Source organism: Giraffa tippelskirchi, chromosome 7, assembly GCF_054371585.1.
Source record: "Giraffa tippelskirchi isolate mGirTip1 chromosome 7, T2T-mGirTip1v1.2.pri, whole genome shotgun sequence".
Lineage (NCBI taxonomy): Eukaryota > Metazoa > Chordata > Mammalia > Artiodactyla > Giraffidae > Giraffa > Giraffa tippelskirchi.
Window position 1 is genome coordinate 50,188,486 of NC_137281.1, and position 22,135 is coordinate 50,210,620.

Genomic DNA, 22,135 nt, shown 5'->3' on the forward strand with positions numbered 1-22,135 from the left:
GAGTGTGGGGATTGGGCCTTGTGGGGCCACAGTATTGATTTGGGTTACACAGACTCACTGTGGGAAACCGATCCGACTGAAGTTGCCATGGTGAGCCAGGGTCTCATGCCCCCGCCCTGCCCTTCGTCACTTCCCCAATTCTAGCCTTTTGTGTAGAACCCTTGGATTTCGGGCAATACCATTTGAAAATTGCTACCTTCCCTCCATCCCATCAGCTCCTCTGCTCCTGCCTGGATTCCTCCACTGTCTGGGCCGCAGAGAGCCCCCAGAGTCCCTACCTTGCTCCTGCTACCCCCTCCAGGTAGCTTCGGAAGGCTCCAGCTTGGACTTCCTCACTCCCAGATCCTTGCACAGAACTCAAAGTCTCTGTTCAGTGCACATTCCAGCCAGCAAGTGACCTTGAGCAAGCCTCCTCCTTGGACCTCCAGGCTTCATCTGCAGAATGGAGCCAATAACAACTCCCCTTTGGAAGCCAAGAGACTGGGCCTCAGAACCTCTTAAGAAAATTAAGAAGAGCCAGTGTACACTGACTGCCTACATGAGAAGATGCTGTTGCAATTTTAGCTGTCACTGTTTCGACTGTCCTTGTTTGACCAGTGAGAAAACTGAGGCCCAGAGAGGTGGAGTCACCGACCAAGGGGACACAGCAAGGTAGTGCAGAGTTGAAACCAGGACACAGGCCCTAGAACTGAGCCTCTTCCTCTTTCCCCTGAGTGTGCAGCCAAACCCACAGAAGGAACCTGCCATATGCCTTCCAGCCTGATTCTCCCAAACCCCCTCTCCTTCACATATTTTTTACAGATAAGGAAACTGACACTCAGAGGCACAAAGTCGCCTGCTCAAGGTCACTCAGCCACTCACATGGGAGCCAGGGAGCCAGGTATGTATGACTCTGAGCTCACGCCCGGTCCTGACCCGTCACGCAGCTTCCAGGACTCCCACCCAGTGCTCAGATGCTGGGTTTCTCGGAACCTGTCCCAGGCCTGGGCTGGCTAAAAGCAGAAAAAGTTCCTCTTGCAGCCTCTCCCTGAGCACCTCCCCATCATCAACACATCCCCAGGAGCCTCAGGATGCCTGGGACAGATAAAGGCAGATGCCCCAGCCGCTAGTTGCCCTCCACCCCCTCCGAGTTCTGCTCCTCCTTGGAGGGGAGGGAGGACAGCTGTCCTTGCCTTCCAGGCAGTTGGCAGAGCAGCGGCTGCTGTTCCTGCCTGCTGCCTGGCTGATGGAGAGATTATTTCTAAGCCCTTCCCATTCCCGCCCCCCTTTCTCTTGCAGGACCACACTGGCAGTCCCCGTGGGACTCAGTGCAGAGCCTGCCGCTGAAGCAGGACAGCTGGCCCGGCTCCCTCCCACCACGAACCCCTCAGACCCTCCCCTCTCACAGGGAAAGGGGCTTCTAGGTCCTTTCAAAAAAAAAAAAGAACCCACCCCACTCCTCTTGGGCTTTTCTGCAGCTGCTGGAGAGAGAGATGCAGAATGAATGGACTTCTGGTTTCTGAAGGAGGCAAGGGAAGAAAGGTTGAAAACTAACTCAGCCAGAAACTGCTGTATTTGGGATTTTTCTTTTCTTCCCCTTCATCTTCACCACAAACCCATGTCTTCCCTGGGCATCGAGACATGGGCTCCTCTTGCCTTGCCCAGCAGAGAGACAGCTGGAAATGGGCTCCCTGAGACAGGAGGGTGAGTTAAACTTCAGGGGAAGAAGTTAGTATTTGCTGCGGGGGGGGGGGGGGGTCGGAGGTATACAGGATGCTCTTAAACATCCCTTCCAAAGCTCTGTTTTAAGTGAATACCTTTCCCACGCTCTGGAAGGAGGTTTGTGTGCCGGCTCTTCCTGGGGGGCAGTGGGTTACAAAGTTAGGTTTGTGCAATGAATGAAAAAAGGAAAGTTTGGGGGGTTGTAGAAAGAGACCCTACTGGGAGACAGATTCTCGGGTTGCACTGGGACTCGCTGTGTGACCTTGGACGAGTCACTTCAGCTCTCTGGCTCTGGCTTTTTCACTGGGAAAACAGGAACGCTTGGGAAGGGCTCCCTTGATTTCAAAATACTTTTTTCTCCGCAGGCTGCTCATCGTTTTATGGCCATACATTGTAAATGAAGTAATGCACGCAGAATAACAGACTATTGTGTGCTGAGCAAGTGTGAAATGCATAGACTGTGATTCAACTCTTCACTGCCTGCTGGAATCCAACTGGCTCTGAAATTGAGAGAACTTTTATTTCCATTCAGCCGATGAGTTTTCCTCTTCATTGGAGTGCATCTCGGAATGTAAGGTTATAGATGCTTCGGAAGCAGCTCTGGCTAGAATGAATAGCACAGAAAACGGTTGTGGGAGGCAGAGGATGAGAAATATTGTGGCAATGAGTTTCTTTAATGCATGGGCTGGATCTGAAACCATTCCTCTAAGTCAAGTGTCCCAAATAGGTCTGAAACGCAGAGAGCATTAGAGGCGCCTTCATTTCACAGATGACAAGACCAAAGCCCAGAGAGGGGGAGTAACTGAGGCAAGGTCACACAGCAAGGTGGCCGAGACAAGCAGCCCATGAACGCAGAGGAGCACTGTCATTGACAGCAAAGTCCTCTAAGTGGGAAAGCAAGTAAGAGGGCTGAGGCAATGGTTGTGGAGCTTCTCCTGGGAGTCAGATGCTGTGCCAAGCACAGTTCCTCATTGCTTAACTTTTCTGGGCCTCAGTTTCCTCATTTGTAAAATGGAGATATTAATGTCTACCTCAGGGGGGTGTTGAGATGATTTAACATAGGAGGGGCATGTGGATCAGTGCCTGGCATGTCAGAAGCATCTAGAAGGGTGCTTAATATACACCTCATATGTATTATTGCATGTAATCTTCACTGTGCCCAGGGAGGTGGGCACCCAAACTGCCCCAGCTGAGCAAGTAAAGCAAAGGGTTCAGTAAGGCTGAGAAACCCAGCTGGGGTGGCAGTTTGTAAGGGATTACAACCCAGCAGTGAACTTGAGAACCTTTTACACTCTTAAGGTCTATTTTCAATAACTGTACTTTGCAATGTTGGTCTTGTCATTGGCATAAGGATGCTGAGGTCAGAGAGGTTAAGCTACAGGCCCAAGATCACACAGTCTGGAAGTGACACAGCTCTGACTTGTCCAGCTCTGGACCTTGCTCCCTGAGTCCCAGTCCACCTAATGCCTGTTCCAGGGAGATTCGTCTGAGATATAAATAAATGCTCAATCAGAGAAGGGATGTCATCATGTCCTTTCGTTCACTGATAGATCCCAGGTGCGTACTAGGTGCTCAGTAAATCTGTGTTGGATGAAAGATTAAAAGGATAAAGGATGCAGGTGTGGGAAAGCAGACATGAGATGATGCGGTCTAGGACTCTGCCCTGAGACTGATGGCTCCTCCCTTCTCTTGCTCTTGTCCCTTCGGGCGCCAGGACTTCTACCGCAATATCCATGCCTTCCCGAAACAGGGGCCTGCATGCCGGACACCATCACTTCCGCTCCTGCAGCCCTTTGAGTCCCTTTTTGTCGGGCCCTGTGGAGCCGCCGTCCATCAAAGGCATTTACTACCGCAGGGCCCGGAAGGTGGGCGTGCTGGATGCCTCCCCGACAGCGGACCTGAAGAAGGAGATGCTGGTCAACGTTGGGGGCCGGCGGTACCTGCTTCCGTGGAGCACGCTGGACGAGTTCCCGCTGAGCCGCCTGAGCAAACTCCGCTTCTGCCGGAGCCACGAGGAGATCGCGCAGCTCTGCGATGACTACGACGAGGACAACCAGGAGTTCTTCTTCGACCGGAGCCCCAGCGCTTTCGGGGTGATCGTGAGCTTCCTGGCGGCCGGCAAGCTGGTCCTCCTGCGGGAGATGTGCGTTCTGTCCTTCCAGGAGGAGCTGACCTACTGGGGCATCGAAGAAGCCAACCTGGAGAAGTGCTGCCTGCGGACATTGCTGCGGAAGCTGGACGACCTGGCCGAGCTGCGCCAGGAGGAGGCCCTGCAGCGGCAGCAGGAGGCCGGGCGGCCCACTGTGCACACGTCCCGTTGGGGACTTTTCATGAGCCGGCTGCGCGAGATGGTGGAGAACCCGCAGTCTGGGCTCCCCGGGAAGGTCTTCGCTTGTCTGTCCATCCTCTTCGTGGCCACCACGGCGGTCAGCCTGTGCGTCAGCACCATGCCCGACCTGAGGGCGGAGGAGGACAAGGTGAGTGGTCCATCGCTCCATCAGGCGCTGGTGCCCGGGACCGTGGGACTAGGGGCCCACGAAAACCTTTTCATGTCTTTTCAGACAAGAAGGCAAGAAATGAATATGATCAGTGTGGATTGTGTTCATTTTCAGACCAATGCAGTTGTAAAAGATATTTTATATATATATATATATTTTTTTTTTTTTTGAGAAAGAAGCACATGAAGGGGACCCATGAAAGCCAGGAGGGGCCCTGCCCCTGAGAGCAGACGCTGGACATTGTGGTCTTAATGGGCTGAGCTCACCCAGCCCTGCCTCTCCTAGCTCTGTGAGCCGAGTGAATCACTCCAACCTCTCTGAGCCTCAGTTTCCCCCTCCATGAGACAGCTGACATCACTGTGAAGGTTCACACACTTAGTGTACCCATCGTGTGTTAATTGAGCAGCTATTCTGTGCTGAGCACTAACCAGGTCCAGATTCCCTACCTCCTTAAGCCAACCTTCTCATGGGCATCTCAGCTCTGACATTCCATTGTCAGAGGAATAAACTAAGGCTCAGGGCACTTAGCTTCTTCGGAGTAATCTAGCGAAGTGACCCTGCCCCAGGAGGCCAGAGCAGAAACATTTGCTTGCCCACTCCTGCCCTCCCTGGTAGCTCAGTGGTAAAGAACTGAGTGGTAAAGAACTGTCTGCCAATGCAGGAGCTATAAGAGATGTGGGTTTGATCCCTGGGTTGGGAAGATTGCCTGGAGGAGGGCATGGCAACCCACTCCAGTATTCTCACCTGGAGAATCCCATGGACAGAGGAGCCTGGTAGGCTACAGTCTATGGGGTCACAGAGAGTTGGACATGACTGAAGTGACTTAGCAGGCTCTGTCTTTCCAGGAATCTGTGAGATAACCCTGCCCCCCCAGGGGGCCAGATGGTGTGAAACATGAGTTAAAAACCTAGCATTTTGTTGGGAAGGTTATGCTGCTGCTGCTGCTAAGTCGCGTCAGTCGTGTCCAACTCTGTGCGACTCCATAGATGGCAGCCCACCAGGCTGCTCTGTCCCTGGGATTCTCCAGACAAGAACACTGGAGTGGGTTGCCATTTCCTTCTCCAATGCATGAAAGTGAAAAGTGAAAGTGAAGTCGCTCAGTCGTGTCCGACTCCTAGCGACCCCATGGACTGCAGCCTACCAGGCTCCTCCATCCATGGGATTCTCCAGGCAAGAGTACTGGAGTGGAGTGCCATTGCCTTCTCCGTGGGAAGGTTATGGGAGAGCTTCAAACTGAGAATTGGACTGTTTGCTAAGCTAAAATGTTGCTCTATAATCCTCCATGGCTCCCCATCACCTGACTCATGGAGCTTACATTACAGCAGAGAGAGAGAACAGATCATTAAAACATATACATAAGGTTATGCAGGCTGTGGATGGTTTATAACCAGTGTCAGTTGACCTAAGTTCTCTTCCCTTAAACATGTATTTTAGGGATGATCAGAGAAGTTTCCATATAGAGAAGACTTAGATGGAGAACCAGTCAGTGTGTCACACCGAGTAGGCTCTCAATAAATATTTGTTGAATAAAATATTAAAATATCTTGTCCAATCTATACATGTTTTGTCATAAAGCAAGCCAACCAAAATGTTTTGACTTTCAGACAGCTTTTTTTCCCCATAGAGAGGACTGTAGCTCTAATCGTGGAGGTTTTTTTTTCATTCTTTAGCAAAAAATTATGTGATTTAAGAATTTGCTTGTTCACCAAAATATTTACGTGTGGACACTGCAGTCAAAAGATTAGGACAAAGTAAGGAGCCTCAGTCTCCTGTGCTCCAAGGGTGCCCTGGATCCTAGTTGCTGAAGAAAGACCCCTGGATTTTTCACAAGCCTGATCCTCTTAGGAATTTTCAGGGAGCCAGGATTTAGACTGTGCAGAGAGACAAGCTCTTTACAAAGCCTAATGCTTTTAAAATTACCCAGGGTATGAACCCAGATTGGTGTGACAGGGACCTGGAAAATTCAATTAGAGGTGAGTGAGAATCCTGCAGAAGCCGTTTCTACTCGTGGGGTGAGAGAGGTGGTGTCCCCAGTCCAGTTGCAATCTCTGTGCAACTGGGAAGCCACCGCTGGGTGCTCTGCCTAGAGAGGGGCCGTGAGGCCCTGCCTTCCAAAAAAAAAAAAAAAAAAGGCGTGTCTATTTCCCTGTTCTGATGGTAATTCAGAGAGCTTGGAGGCTGAGGACCAGGCGGGCTTTGTTCAAACCAGCCTTTACATTTACATAAAAAGATGATGTTCTTTCTCAGCCACGCGCCTGGTATTTTGTATCCGGCCTCTGGAACATCAGTCTGAGAGCAGCAATTCAGCCCCGGCTGCAAAGCTGGGCAGCTGCTCCTGGGGACAGGCAGTGCCCAGGAGGTGTAGCTGGGGACAGGCAGTGCCCAGGAGGTGTGGGGGCCCGAGTCGTTGTCCCAAGGGGACATGACCCACAGAACTCTATCAAACACAAAGAAGGTGTCACCCTGGGATGGAGAATCAGCACACATGCGAAGAAAGCACTTTCCTTCCCTTTTTCTTCTAGCTTCTTACAGCAATATCCTTTAAGTAAACTTGGCAGTTGAGGAGCAAGGTCTGTGCCCAAGATTGCAAATTAAAATGGAAAAGGGAGGAAGTAGATGGACAGGAAGGACCAAGCCAAGTACCTAAAGCCCCTCCAGAAGCATTTGGACTTCACTGCATTCCCTAGTGGAGCTCAGCCCCAAAGGAATCAGAGAATTGATGCTTATTAAGTGCCCTTCGGAGAAGGCAATGGCACCCCACTCCAGTACTCTTGCCTGGAAAATCCCATGGACGGAGGAGCCTGGTAGGTTACAGTCCATGGGGTCGCTAAGAGTCGGACACGACTGAGCAACTTCACTTTCACTTTTCCCTTTCATGCACTGGAGAAGGAAATGGCAACCCACTCCAGTATTCTTGCCTGGAGAATCCCAGGGATGGCGGAGCCTGATGGGCTGCCGTCTGTGGGGTCGCACAGAGTCGGACACGACTGAAGCGACTTAGCAGCAGCAGCAGCAGCAAGTGCCCTTCAGGAGGCTGGCATTGGACAGGTTGGACTTAATCTTTGTAACAGCTTTAGGAAATGGATACTGTACCTATGACCATTTTGCAGGTAAGGAAACTGAGGCTCAGGGAAGTTTTATCACTTTCCTAAGCCCAAAGTAAGAAAGTGGCACAGCCAGGATTTGAGCTCGCTCCAAAACCTGATCCCTCATGATAGAACGTTCTTCTAACCCTCCTGGGTTTGAATCCTGGTTTCACCCCTCATGAGCTCAGTGATCTCAAGAAAGTCACTTACCTTCTTTTAGCCTCAGTTTCCTTATATGTAAAATGGGGATGCTGTTAGCCCTTTCGTCAGGGGATTATGGTGAGAATTAAAAGAGTAATATTCATGTAAGATGACTGGAACAATACCAACACGTAAGAAGTGCTCAAAAATATTAGTCATCATCATTATTCACTTATCAGGTGCTACTTAACAGGAAGTCATCACATTTATCCTTTTATTCATTCATCAACAGTCACTGAATGCCAACTAAATCCACTTGTCTAGATGCTGAGTATCAGACAAATTCCTCACTTTCTTGGAGCTTGTATTCTGAACATCCCAGCTCCATTTTTAAAATTCACATAATGTAAAATTAACCATCTTAAAGTGAACAATTCAGTGGCATTTAGCAAAATTCATAATGTTGTGCAGCCAACACCTCTATCAAATTCTAATATATTTCTTTTTTTTTTTAAACATTCCTTTTAAGTTCCAGTATATTTCTAAGAGAAAAACCTGGGCCAATCAGGCAGCCACTCCCCACCTCCACCCACAGCCACTGGCAACCACCAGGCTGCTTTCCATCTCCGTGAATCTTCCTGTTCTAGACACTTCTTATAATGGAATCATACAATATGTGGCCTTTTGTTTCTGGCTTCATTCACTCCATATAATGTGTTCAAGGTTCATCTATGTTATAGCCTATGTCAGTACTGCACTCTTTTTAAGGGCTGCATAATATTCCACTGTCTGTAAATGTCACAGTGTGTTTGTCCATGTGTCTGATGATCAGTTCCTCAGATTCTTTGCTTCCCTCTGCCTCTGCCATGGTTGTTAGCCCTGCCATTCAGCCCTAGTGCCCTTTACAAGTAGCCCCAGCATCTCTGCTAGTCAGAACATCTTGCCCTCCCTCTGGAGGAAGTTGAAGGTCACTGGGCAGCTACAGCTGAACTCCTGATCCTTTTATCTGACCCCTTCTTCCCTCCTTTCCGCTACCCGGCTCTGCCCTCAGACAAGTCCCTCTGTCTCTGTGCCTCTATTTCCTCACCTGCTAATGAGGATAATGGCACATCTGCTCAGACGGAGCCCTAGGACTGATGGTCTAGTTCTCCTGTGTGGGCACAGAACCAGCACTGGCTGTTTTCCCCCACCTCTGGGGCTCGCTCATGCCCCTTCCACGTGTGCATCTGCTCTGCTCCTCAAGCTCTCTCCCAGCTCTCAGAACCTCAGGGGATAAGCACAGGCATGTGCTCTCACATCCCCCCACCCCACCCCCCACCCCGTCCTCATTTTAGCTTCCACTTCTGCCCAGAGGCATGTTGGGACTTCGGGGATGTTGCCAAGGGACACACTCTAGATAGCAGCTCTGCAAAGCGCACGGGGTGGGGGCGGAGCAACCGGGGGCGCTGAGGGTAGGACCGCAGGGCTCTGCGTCTCCCACCCCCTCGTGCCCTGTGCTGTGCCTTCTGAGTCTCAGGGGGACTGGGAAGGAAGGCATAGAGATTTTTAAAGATCAGGTGGATCTCCTGGGGTCCCTTGATGGAAGAATTCTCTCCTGCCGTGGTTGCAACTCACCTTTTGGGCTGTAGTCACCCCCTCCCCCACCTTGGATAAAAAGCCTCGCGCTGGAGCCAGCATCTCCTCCTCCGTGGTCCTTTCTTGGACCATGAATCAGCTCTGTATGGTACGGCCCGCTTTCTGTAGCTTCTCTGTGTTCAGTGACGTTTGGTGATGGCTTTAGAAAAGTCTTCTTAACTTGGTTTGGGGAGTTTGGGGGTTCCTTGCCCCCAAGTGAGTCTCACTAATATCCCAGCCAACAGGCACCAATCCCCATTTCCTGGACAGGGGGCCCCCCTCTCCTGAGTACACATACTTCATGCTGTCCCTCCTGCCTCACCACGCTCCCCTGGTGTCTGGAGGGTTCAATTCCTAACCTGCACCTGCTTGCTCCACACCCTCCTCAGAGTTCCCAAGGTTTGGGTTCAAGATGGGAAGGGGGAGGGAGAGGACCATGGAAGAGGCCCAAAGGAGAGGAGGTGGCAGAGAGAGACCTGGCTCTTGGGGTAAAGCATGAATCAGCACCGTCAGCACCCGGAGACTAGGACCAGAGGCACAAATGATGGAATTCATGGCCGGGAGGGAGGTGGAAATGCTGAATGGAGCCGTGAGACCAGCACTGAGCTAAAAGGGTCAGACTGGCTGCGTTCCCAAAGGGGAGCTGGCAGGTATTGCTATGAGAGAGACAAAAGGTGCAAGGGAGGCTCCAAGGTCAAGACTCTGGCCCTGAGTCCCCCCCAGATGGAACTTCTAGAACTGGTCCTGGCTGTACCTGCAGCCGTCTGCCGGACAGCCTGTCCAGATGGTCCCTCAGGGACAGTGGCTCTGTCCTCAGAAAGCCCCGTCTGCCCCCTGACCCCAGAGCCCTTCAGAGCAGCTTCGCTGCGGAGCTTTGGGGAAGGATGGGGCAAGACTGTGTGTCACCCTCCCCACCTTGCCCGAAATGATGTAGCCACTCAAACTCGGGTTTCTTTTTTATTGTGATATAATATACTGTCTAATCTTCATCCTTTTAAGGTGCACAAATCAGTGATTCTTAGTATGCGGTTGTGCAACCATCCCCACTAACTCCAGAACATTTTTATCACCCTAAAAAGCAGACTTGCACATAATTCTGGTTACTCCCCACCCACCCCTGCTATCCACCAGCCCCAGGTGACTGTGAATGTGCTTTCTATCTTCATGAATTTGCCTTTTCTGGGCATTTTATTCAGTTCAGTCCCTCAGTCGTGTCCGACTCTTTGTGACCCCATGGACTACAGCACACCAGGCTTCCCTGTCCATCACCAGCTCCTGGAGTTTGCTCAAACTCATGTCCATTGAGTCGGTGATGCCATCCAACCATCTCATCCTCTGTCATCCCCTTCTCCTCCTGCCTTCAATCTTTCCCAGCATCAGGGTCTTTTCTAATGAGTCAGTTCTTCACATGAGATGACCAAAGAATTGGAGCTTCAGCTTCAGCATCAGTCCTTCCAATGGCACTTTATAAAGAATAATACAATATATGGTCCATTACTTTGGCTTCTTTGATTGAGCATAAAGTTTTCAAGGTTCATCAGCTTTGTAGCACATGTCAGAACTTCCTTTTTGTGGCTGAATAGTATTCCATCATATGGACAGACCATATTTTATTTATTCATTCATCTGTTGTTGAGCATTTACTTTCTTTCCACTTTTGGGCTATTATCAATCACACCACTCCGAATCTTCATGTACAAGTTTTTTGTGTGCATGTGAGTTTTCAGTTCCTTGAAGTATACACTTGGCAGCAAAATTGCTTAGTCATGCAGCAAACGTATGTTTAAGTTCTCAAGGGACCACCCACCTGTTTTCCACAACAGCTGTACCACTTTATATTCCCACCAGCAACGTTTGTGGCAGGGAGGGTTCTAATTTCTCCACAGTCTCAACAACACTTGTTTGTTTTTATCCAAATATTACTGCTTTACTGTATTATATTAGTTCTAGGGGTATGACAGAGTGATTTGACATTTGTGTCCCATATACTCAATTTAAAGATATTATTATAAAATACTGGCTGTATTCTTTGCACTGTATATCACATCCTTGTATCTTATTTATTTTATACCTAGTAGTTTGTACCTATTCATCCCCTGACACTTATTTTTTGTCCTTATAATCACAGCCATCCTGGTGGGGGTGGAGTGGTATCTCATTGTGCTTTGATTTCCAACTCTGATTTTTTTAAAAAAAAATCTTTTCAAGATGGAAAATTTGGGGCATTTGCAGATTAAATAGAATAATCTAACGAACCCCTAATTACTACCTATGACTCAGCCTTCCAGACTGTGGAGAGTCTGCCACTTGCGTACTCTCTCTCCAGCCCCTCCCACATCCAATCGTTTAGCATCATGATCATTCGTTTTATTGTTATTTTAGTTTTATGGGAGAAATTTACATACATTGAAATGCACAAGTCTTAGCTGTCTGATGTAACAAATGGGGCACGCCCGTGTCACCCACAGCCCTGGTTGGTGTGGAATATTCCCATCACCCCAGGATGCTCTTTCGGGTTCCTTTGTAGTCTGCCCTATCCCATCCAGAGGCGGCTGCTGTTTCCGTGATTCTGTCCACCTCCCGTGAGCTCTGCCTGCTCTTGGACTTCACCTGGATGGAAACATCACCCTACATCCACCTGTGACACTCGTCATGTCGTCATACCCTTCATATTATCATATTGTCACACCCCTCCAGCCTCTCAGGGCTGCTCATGTTTCTCCTCATCGCGGGGGGGAATCAGAGCACCCCTCATTCCCACCAGGGACAAGTGCCCCCACGAAGGTGACCAAGCACCCCGGTTTGCCCAGGACTGAGGGGGGACTTTCTGGTGACCCAGAACTTTCCGTGGCTCAATTGGAAAGTTCTGGGCAAACCAGGATGAGTGGTCCATCCTACCTGCAGAATACAACCGAAAACCTCCTCAGAGATGACTTTCTCCTTTCCTTCTGTTCTAGTTTTCCTCAGATATTGACTGGCCTAGGAATCATTTTCTCAGCTTGAGCCCCATAAATCCCCACCACCTCGACACCAGCTGCTTATAGCGCATTTCTCTGAGGACTAGTGCTGGGAGATTGGTTTGGGATGCAGAGCTGAGCAGCAATGCAGGGGTGACTCTGCACAGCACTTGCTGCAGTGCAGGGAGGTGGCCGGCGGGAGGTGGGTGGTTCATGCCTGGAATATCCAAAAGCAGGCACCAGAGGCAGAGGGAGGAGGGCCCACAGAGGCTTCTCTGCCTCCCAGGAGTCACCTTCCTGAGCTACAGGGTTGCTGGTCGGGGGAGATTATTCCCAGGCCACCTGAGGCTCTTACACCAAAGGGAAAACTCCCCGAATGAATGTCAGTGATGAAAGGGGCCTTACAGAGAGAATCTGGCCTGGAGTCTGAAAAACTTCCAGGTACTGCTGAGTCAACAGAAGGCCTTGCCAAAATGCAGATTCCTGGACCACCCTCCAGGGCTTTGATTTTGTGATGGGAACCCACATTTGTAACAAGCACTCTGGGGGATTCTGATGCAGAGGTTATGAATCAGCTTTGAGAAATGCCGATTCTGTCCCACCCTCTTTATCAGAAAGTAAAGCACAGAAAGGGGCAGTGACCACCAAAAGGTCACACAGCAAGTTCGTAGCAGGACTGGGGAATCAGGATCCAAAACTCCTGAACTTTGCAGAACCCTGAAGCAAACCCCAGGCAGTCATGGCAAAGACTTCTTGTGTTCTGGAGAATTTCCTCCACTTCCTGCAGAATCCAGGCTAGGAGAAGGTATAGTTACCCTGCAGCTGAGTGGGCAGGCTATGTCTGCGACCAGTGGGTCATCTCACACAGGCAGCTGCAGTGTTTTGTGCACCTGCAGCAGCAGCAGCCTGCTAACTACTTCTCCTGCATCACTGCCATTGGTCACAGCTCTCCCGGGGCAGAGAAACAACAGTCCAGGGGGGATGAAAGATTTGCCTAAGTAGGTGGAAGTGAACCTGAGTCACAGACACTCTGGACTCCACACCCTCAACTGCACCCCACCACCTCTTGGATCAGAGAGAAGGCAGGGGAGAGAGCTGCCCCACTCAGGACGGGTGAATAGAGATCAGGACAGTCCAGCCCCTTTCTCCCTCCAAAGGTCAGACAAAAAGAACATTTCAATTTAGCAATCCCGTGAGCCCAGGCACTGGAAATAATTCCTTTTTCCACCTCGGAGGTTTTTAATCCAAAGAAAACCGCAGTTGTCAGTGTGTTGCTTTTCACTCAATCAACTGGCTTCAGTCATTCATTCCTTCATCCATCATAGATACAGATGCCACAGATCTAGACACAGACAGAGATGGAGATAATGCAGAGGTAGATGCAGACCAAGAGGAAGATATAGATGATATACATATAGTCGTAACATTTAGAGTCAGGTTCTCAACTCTGGCTTCACATTAGAATCATTGATGTGGCTTCTGGAAAGTTCTACCACTCAGGCTCAAACCTAGATGTCCCAGCCTGGACATCAGAATTTTTCAAAGCCCCCCAGGTGATTCTAACACACACAGTCAAGGCTGAGAACCACTACACTAGAAACAGAGCTTCTCCAACCTTATTGTGTGCATAAATTATTGTTAAGATGCAGATTCTGCAGTTCCCAGGGGAGGCTCACGCTTTTGGTCCCAGGACACACTTTGAGTGGCAGAAGGGCTAGCGGAAGTCTCTGTTGGGGGCAGGGGCAGGGGTGTGAATGACACAGAGAGGAAGCCGCAGGCGCCCCACCTGGCTGGGATCTCTCAGGAAGGAAACAGTTGCGATCTGCATCACAGGGCTGCACTAGGAATGCTTGCGCCCTCTCTGCCCTCCCCACCCACCCACCCACCCCCAGCCTCCAAGCCCCCAGAAACCACAGCTGCTTCTCTGGTCCTTTACCTCCAAAGTCTAGCATGGGACCTGCCACAAGGTGAGCCCTCCATGCATTTTTTTTTTTAAGTAATTTTATTTATTTATTTGTGGCTGCACTGGGTCTTCACTGCTACACGGGCTTTTCTCTAGCTGCAGCGAGTAGGGGCTACTCTCTATTCATAGTTGCAGTGCACAGGCTTCTCATTGCAGTGGCTTCTCTTATTGTGGAGCATAGGCTCTAGGGCACAGGCTCAGCAATTGTGGCGAAAAGGCTTTGTTGCTCCACAGCATGTGGGATCTTCCCGGACTAGGGATCAAACCCACATCCTCTGCATTGGCAGGTGGATTCTTTACCACTAAGCCACCAGAGAAGCCCACCCTCCATGTGTTTTGTTGGATGAATGAATGAGGGATCATGGGCAAAGAAGTTACAAAATAGTCTGTAGTCTCCAGGAGACCATCTCCTTCAAATGCGGGCTCAGGCAAGTTATTTCAGTGCTCAGAACCATTTCCTGGACTGTCAGTGAAGCCAGGCTGCCTGCTCATGGCATCACTGTGGGGCTTAAGTGACAGCACCAGATCAGTGCCTGATACACAGAGTTGCTTATGTTGGTAAAGGAGAAAGTTGGCTGCTATAACCAAGATGCTCCACGAGAGAACGGCTTTCAACAGAATGTGCTTAGTCGCTCAGTCATGTCCGACTCTTTGCGACCCCATGACTGTAGCCCTCCAGGCTCCTCTGTCTGTGGGGATTCTCCAAGCAAGAATACTGGAGTAGGTTGCCATGCCCTCCTCCAGAGGATCTTCCCAACCCAGGGATCGAACCCAGGTCTCCTGCATTGCAGGCAGATTCTTTACCGTCTGAGCCACCAGGGAAGCCCTTCAACACAATAGACGCTGGTTTCTCTCCCACCCAAAGAGAGACCAAGGTGAAAGGGCAGCTCTCATTCTGAGACCCAGGTTTTTCCCACGGTGATGCTCATCCTTCCTAGGGCATCAGTCCAGTCTCCTGGTTCTAAACCGGGTTGCAGGGCCGGCTGGGTGGTCCCAGCTCACAGGAAGGGGAGAAAGAATGCAAGAACTCACACCCACCACTAAAGTCCTGGAACTGGAGGTGGGGCACATCACCTCTCTTTACATTCTGTCCGTAGGGATTTGGTCATTTGGCCACATTTAGCTGCAGGAGAGGCTAGATCAGGTGGTTTCTGATCTAGCTGACTGGCCATGCAACTAGTTTCAACTTGAGAACTATGTAAAAAGGGAGTTTTGGCGGGTGACTAAGAGTCTAAAACAGAGTTCCATTGATATAGAGAGATAGATTAATGATAGATGGATAGATAGAATATAAAGACTATGTACTATACAAAGAATATATAGAGAATATATATTTAAATCTTTAATATATAGTATAATGGGCTTCCCAGGTGGCTCAGTAGTAAAGAATCTGCCTGCAATTCAGGAGCCACAGGAGACCTGGGTTCGATCCCTGGGTCAGGAAGATCCCTGGAGGAGGGCATGGCAACCCACTCCAGTATTCTTGCCTGGAGAATCCCACGGACAGAGGACCCTGATCGGCTATAGTCCATAGGGTCCCTAAGAGACATGACTGAAGTGACTTAGCACACATATAGTTTATCAATCTATTATGACATAATATATAATATGTATTCTAAATATTAATACATTATTATTACTAAATATTAATATGTAGTAGTACGTATTCATATATTAATAGTATATTTAATATATGAAATATAGAGAGAATATATTTAGTATAGAGTTAGCATAGCATTTTTAGTAGAGACTGTACATATGGGATCTGTATATATGAAATCAGTCTCAATATCAGCACAGAGGTCTAGAATTGCTTTTCAGCACGGTTCTCTTGCCATTTCCGGTGTTTCATCTCTCTACCCTGCGTTTCCTCGCCTCTCCAGGGGGAGTGCTCGCAGAAATGCTACTACATTTTCATCGTGGAGACCGTCTGCGTGGCCTGGTTTTCCCTCGAGTTCTGCCTGCGGTTTGTCCAAGCCCAGAACAAGTGCCAGTTCTTCCAAGGGCCCCTAAACATCATCGACATCCTGGCCATCTTTCCCTATTACGTGTCCCTCGCCGTGTCCGACGAGCCGCAGGAGGACGGCGAGCGGCCGGGCGGGAGCTCGTACCTGGAGAAGGTGGGGCTGGCGCTGCGCGTGCTGCGGGCTCTCCGCATCCTCTACGTGATGCGCCTGGCGCGCCACTCGCTGGGGCTGCAGACGCTGGGCCTCACGGTGCGCCGCTGCACGCGCGAGTTCGGCCTGCTCCTCCTCTTCCTGTGCGTGGCCATCACCCTCTTCTCCCCTCTGGTCTACGTCGCTGAGAATGAGTCCGGGCGGGTCCTGGAGTTCACTAGCATCCCAGCTTCCTATTGGTGGGCCGTCATCTCCATGACAACGGTGGGCTATGGAGATATGGTACCCAGCAGCGTGCCGGGCCAGATGGTGGCCCTCAGCAGCATCCTGAGCGGCATCCTCATCATGGCCTTCCCGGCCACGTCCATCTTCCACACCTTCTCGCACTCCTACCTGGAGCTCAAGAAGGAGCAGGAGGAGCTGCAGGCCCGCCTCCGCCGCCTGCAGAACGCGGCCACGTCCAGTGAACACGAACTCCTTAGGGACGTCAATGACCTGAGCCTGGAGGGCCCTGCCTTGCCCATCGCATACATTTAATTCAAAGTCCTCCCCCGAAGACGCCAGACCTTCAGCGCATGGCCCTCGGCTGACATGAGCTGGAGAACACCAGCGCCTGGATCCTCCAGGAGTGTGTTTGTAGAGCTTGGGGGCGCACTCCCAAAGCTGGGAGAGGCTCGAGGCCAAGGATGTTTGGTCGGGTGATTCTTGACTCTCCCGGGCACAGTGGTCTGGGCTGGCCTTATCCATGTCACTTGCCATTTCCTCTCTCCCTGCCCCTCACCGAGCACATCCAGTTTCGCTGGGTTAGGTCTGTTTTCCTTCCTTCCCAGCGGAGACTTCAACAACCCAGGCTGGGTTCCAGATGCCCGCAGAACTGAACCTACAGAATTCCATTCCTCCCCTAAGACCCTCTTTCCTGGGCCAACCCACCGCCAGGAACTGGAGGGGTCAGTCATTGCAAACCCCTCTGATCAGATCTCTCCACCCAGCCCTCTTGGGTGTTCCAGCCGGGGTCAGTGTACTCTCCCATTGCTCACACCACCCATGGCATTTTCCTAATGCAGCTGCCTCTGCCCAGCTCTGGAAGCCCTTAGCCAAGAAGGCAGAACTGCATCTGTGTTAAATCCCACGGTGGGGGCTGGGAGCCTGCCATTCCTGCTGACTTGCCTGGGACCTGGACAGGAGCACCACTTGCTGGCACAGCAAGCCCTCCTGGGCTCTTGGTGGGACCTTCTCCAATCATCCAGTCCTTGGCCTTGACAGAGGCTAACTCTCTCAGGGCACCCAATTGTCCCTTGAGAGAACCATTCCTGCTGCTGGTTCCTTTAGCCCTTTGGGGACCTCAGCTTTCTACTCTCAGCTAAACCACCAGAGATGCAGCATAGAAATGAGGGCAGCCTTAGGATCTGCACCCCCTGCCTGCTCCCCAGATCCCTTGATGCCAGAGGATAAGACCTTCTTTGGCCAATATTTAAATGAATTCATTCGCTTAGGGTTAGGGTTCATTCATTAACATGCCTGGTCCTTTGCATCCAGAGTAGGAGGCAGAGGTTGGACCAAGTCATTGGAGATAGTAGTGCATCCTGAGCAGAGGGGAAGGAGCAGTGAGTTCTGGGCAGTTGGTTCATGGAGGGCTTCACAGAGACACGGGAAAGGTTGGATGCAAAGGGTTGTTTTGGAAGACAAAGCTGGAAAGGTGGGCCGGGATGAGATGCTGTGTAGAGGACTTGGACATTTCAGTAGATGCAGAGGAGATGTTGGAGATGCTGGAGGAAGGGGCGATGTGAATGGACTGCAGTGTGGATGAAGATGATGGGCTGGGCTGCTGGAGGACCAGTTTGGAACAGGGAACAATTGAGCAGTTCAGGCAAGCTACAAGCGCCTACCTCCTCCACGTCATTAATTGTACAGGTGGTGCCAGGTCCTGGAGTCTCATCTTTTGTTTCCCAGCTGAGCACACCTGGGAGAGGCCAGTGACCTCCCACCAGTGGCTCGGCCGTGCACTGCTACATGCCATGGGCTGTAAATCTGCTAAGAAAGAGCACAAGCTTGCAAATGGATGATGGAGAGGAGGTTGTGGACCTCTGGATCTAATGTAGTTCATGTGTAAGCATTTCATCGATGGAGACAACCAACCTTCATTTCACTAGTATTTAGTGCAGGCCTACTATGTACTGGGCATATGCTTCCCCCTGACTGCAATGCCAGGGTCAGTTTAACCACAGGTGGCTTGGGCAGGGGGCCATTTACACCAGCATCTAGCTTCAAGCTGGCCTTGACCTTGTGGGGAGCCCTCATTCCCTTTGACTGCTCCAAGTGCCATCTCAGCTGATGGGCATACATGCCCCCCATTCCTCTAGCCCCCCAAGAATCAGCAGGGCACCCTCTAGTCCTTCCCAAGATGACATTTCACCAAACAGGCACGTTGCATGGTAGCACAGTGGTCAGTCAGGTCTTCCCTGGTAGCTCAGCTGGTAAAGAATCTCCCTGCAATGCAGGAGACTTGGGTTCGATCCCTGGATTGGGAAGATCCCCTGGAGGAAGGCATGGTAACCCACTCCAGTATTCTTGCCTGGAGAATCCCCATAGACAGAGGAGCCTGGTGGGCTATAGTCCATGGGGTCACAAAGAGTTGAACATGACTGAGTGACTAACCACAGCACAGCACATTGGCCAGTCACACAAGGAAAAGTCCTGCCCCTCAGAAAAGCCACCCGTGACTTTAGCCCCATCCTTCTCTGTCAGTTTCAGGGGCTGGGCTAAATCTGTGGTTTTCCAATTGGGGTCCCACGAAGATCCTCAGGGCTCCTGCTGTTCCAAGGTGCAACATTTGCAAATAATGATTTTTAAAAGAATGTGCAAATTTCTAGTCACCCTCCCCCATTTTAGTCATGGCCCCACTGTGGGACAAGCTCACCTCAGACTTGGGATGGCCTAGGACCCATATCAGGCCCCACATTGATCCTCCCACTTCTTCTTCTTCTTTTCTCTTTCTAAATTTTTGGCCACTATGCAGCATGTGGGATCTTAGTTCCCTGACTAGGGATCGAACCCTCACCCTTCTCATTGGAAGCAAGGAATCTCCCTGGACCATCAGGGAAGTCCCAGGTCCTCTTCTCTTTTCTGATTGGAGATTTTTTGTGCCGCAAACTTGCAGCAAAAACCCCTCACTTCCACTCAGCCCATTCTGTGACTGGCTCCCACCAAGGCTTTCCTCTTTTCCTGGTTCCCATACTTCAGCATCCAAACAAAAATGTGCCAAGATTAAAAGAAAAATAGTTGAGCCCATCACCAACATTATGAGCCTCTACAGTGTCTCAGTCGGAGAAGGCAATGGCACCCCACTCCAGTACTCTTGCCTGGAAAATCCCATGGATGGAGGAGCCTGGTAGGCTACAGTCCATGGGGTCGCTAAGAGTCACACACGACTGAGCAACTTCCCTTTCACTTTTCCCTTTCATGCACTGGAGAAGGAAATGGCAACCCACTCCAGTATTCTTGCCTGGAGAATCCCAGGGATGGCGGAGCCTGATGGGCTGCCGTCTATGGGGTCGCACAGAGTCGGACACGACTGAAGCGACTTAGCAGCAGCAGCAGCACAGTGTCTCAGTACATGCCCGGTGGAAATTCTTTACCAAATTAGAAGTGGAAAATTGGAATTGATTGCTCGCAAGTGGGGCTTAATTAAGAGCTCTATTTTTCTCTCCCTTCCATGTCCCCTGGGGACCCATCTCCTTGTGTTAGTCTGGCCTTGGCAGAGCTGCCTTTCCTTCATACTGATTGGGTAGAATAGGGATGACCAGCAGGTTGCTAGGCAGTCTCTTCATCCCCATTGGCTGAAAAGAGTCTCGCGATTCCCAGAAGGGCTTGTTTTTCTTGGAGGCCAATGGGCATGACTGCAGCCAAAAGTTGAAATTTTCCAGCTGAAGGCAAAGAGCAAAGGGCTTTTTGCTTCAAGTCACTTCCATGTGGCTCCCAGAGGCAACTTTAAAATGTTGGTTCAACACCTCTCTAGCCAGAATTGAGCCCACGTGATTTGAGGATGGATAGGTTAATTCTTCAACATACTGCAGGTGGGGCTTGACTCACTGATTCTGTTTTCATGGCTTTTAAGACTGGAAGGCCATCAGAAGACAGTCTAAGCAGGTGGTTACCATGGGATGTCTGTGAACTTCTTGAGATTATGTACATCTCAAAATGCACAGCTTTGAAGAAGGGTCCAGTGACATTTATCACCCCTCAAGGGAATCCATGACCCCTGAAAAAGGACAAGAAGTTAAGTAAATCGACTTCTGCATTTTAAGATGGAGAGACCAAGGCTCAGAGAGAGAAAGCCACCTACCCAAGGCCACACAGCCGGTTCATTTAGTTAGATCCAAGTATCCTGATTCCCAGCAGAACACTCTTTCCATTAATAGTATATCAGCTCTTAGGTTCATCTGACACAGTGCCCGAGACCGCAAAGAAAATATTCAAAACAAGATTGTAACATGTTGCCACGTACCCTGAGCAAGGTAAGGAGGGTCATCTTGGAGCCTCTGAGAACCAGCTCTTACCCTTCGTATAACATGGACACGGAAATCAACTCCACTGGGCTTTCTTTCTCTCATTGATCCCATGGAAAGGGTGGAGGAGACGGTGGTTAAGTTTTCTCCCAGTGTGGACAGTCTGTGATTCTGGGAAGTTCATTGCAACTGTTTATATGATGGGGGTGGGGGCAAGTAAGAAACCTAGAGAGAGAGCTGAGAAAGAAATGCTCACCACTGTCGCTGACTATCCGCAGAACTGCTCCCTTAGCAAAAACCACAGGTAGTTCAAGTTTGAATAGGAGTTCAGGGAGATCTCGGCCCACAAGCTGCCCACCATGTTCCTACCCGTCCACCTGGGCACCTCACGCCCAGTGCCTGGCTACACAGCTCAGCCTCCCCCGGCCACCTCCCTCCAAGGGCTTAAACTCTCTCCCTCTGCTTCTTCTTGTTGAAATGCTCATCATGGGCTTCACTTGTTGAATGATTACTGGGCACCAGGCAATTGATTTTTTAACATTTCATTTGGGAAACTCACCAAAAGAAGTTGCAAAGAACAAAAATAGTACACAGAAGACTCTAATACACCTTTTAAGAAACATTTAGCCCCATTTGCTGTATCATTTGCTCTATTTTTTTTATTATTATCTATACGTAGGATGCTTTTCTGTACTCTTTGAGGGTAGGTGACTATATCATGGCACTTTGCTCTCAGAACTTAAGAAGATGGTAACTGATAAGCCTATCAGAACACCATGGGTCCAACGGTTCCCAGCCAAGAGTTTCCACAAGGAGTTTGGGAATCTCTGGTGTCGACATGCAACAAAGCACGTGTACGTGTTGTGCATTTCAGAGTGCAGAGTCCAATGATTTCATCAGGCTCTCAAAGGAATCTACAACTTCTCCCCTCAAATAAAAAGAAGCTCTACTGCTGCTGCCGCTGCTAAGTCACTTCAGTCGTGTCCGACTCTGTGTGACCCCATAGACGGCAGCCCACCAGGCTCCGCCGTCCCTGGGATTCTCCAGGCAAGAATACTGGAGTGGGTTGCCACTTCCTTCTCCAGTGCATGAAAGGGAAAAGTGAAAGTGAAGTTGCTCAGTCGTGTGTGACTCTTAGCGACCCCATGGACTGTAGCCTACCAAGTTCCTCCGTCTATGGGATTTTCCAGGCAAGAGTATTGGAGTGGGGTGCCATTGCCTTCTCCAAAAGAAGCTCTAAGGGAAACCAACTCCTTTATTTTAAAATGGAGAGCCCAAGGAGACCCAAAATACTTTACTGTGTAGATCCTAAGAATAAGGACATTCTCTTACAAAGCCACGAGGCAGTTAACCAGTGTCAGCACATTCAATCTGGATGCAATATTTTAATCTAATCTACTGTCCCGTCCAGCTTTGTCGACTGACCTAATAATATCCTTTATAGACTTTCCCCTCTGGGACAGGGTCCAGGGTAGGCTTGGACGTTCCATTTCCTTGTCCTATCTCTTTAACCTCCTGTAGTCTAGATCTTTCCACAGCTTTCATTTGTCATA

At 50.1% G+C, this 22,135-nt stretch overlaps 1 protein-coding gene across 1 annotated transcript; it reads left to right on the forward strand.

Moving 5' to 3' along the window:
* The first annotated feature begins 1,278 nt into the window (after window positions 1–1,278).
* KCNG4 (potassium voltage-gated channel modifier subfamily G member 4) lies at window positions 1,279–21,214 on the forward strand. The gene is made up of 4 exons (XM_081514005.1): window positions 1,279–1,683; window positions 2,067–2,272; window positions 3,416–4,178; window positions 15,844–21,214. Coding segments are annotated over exons 2-4 (1,536 nt in total). The 5' UTR covers window positions 1,279–1,683; window positions 2,067–2,270; the 3' UTR covers window positions 16,615–21,214.
* The last annotated feature ends 921 nt before the right edge of the window (window positions 21,215–22,135 follow it).

Bases quoted from the DNA above. Each gene is read 5' to 3' on its own strand.
- KCNG4 (XM_081514005.1), top strand. The intron at 4,179-15,843 runs GTGAGTGGTCCA...TCGCCTCTCCAG, and splicing joins TGAGGGCGGAGGAGGACAAG to GGGGAGTGCTCGCAGAAATG.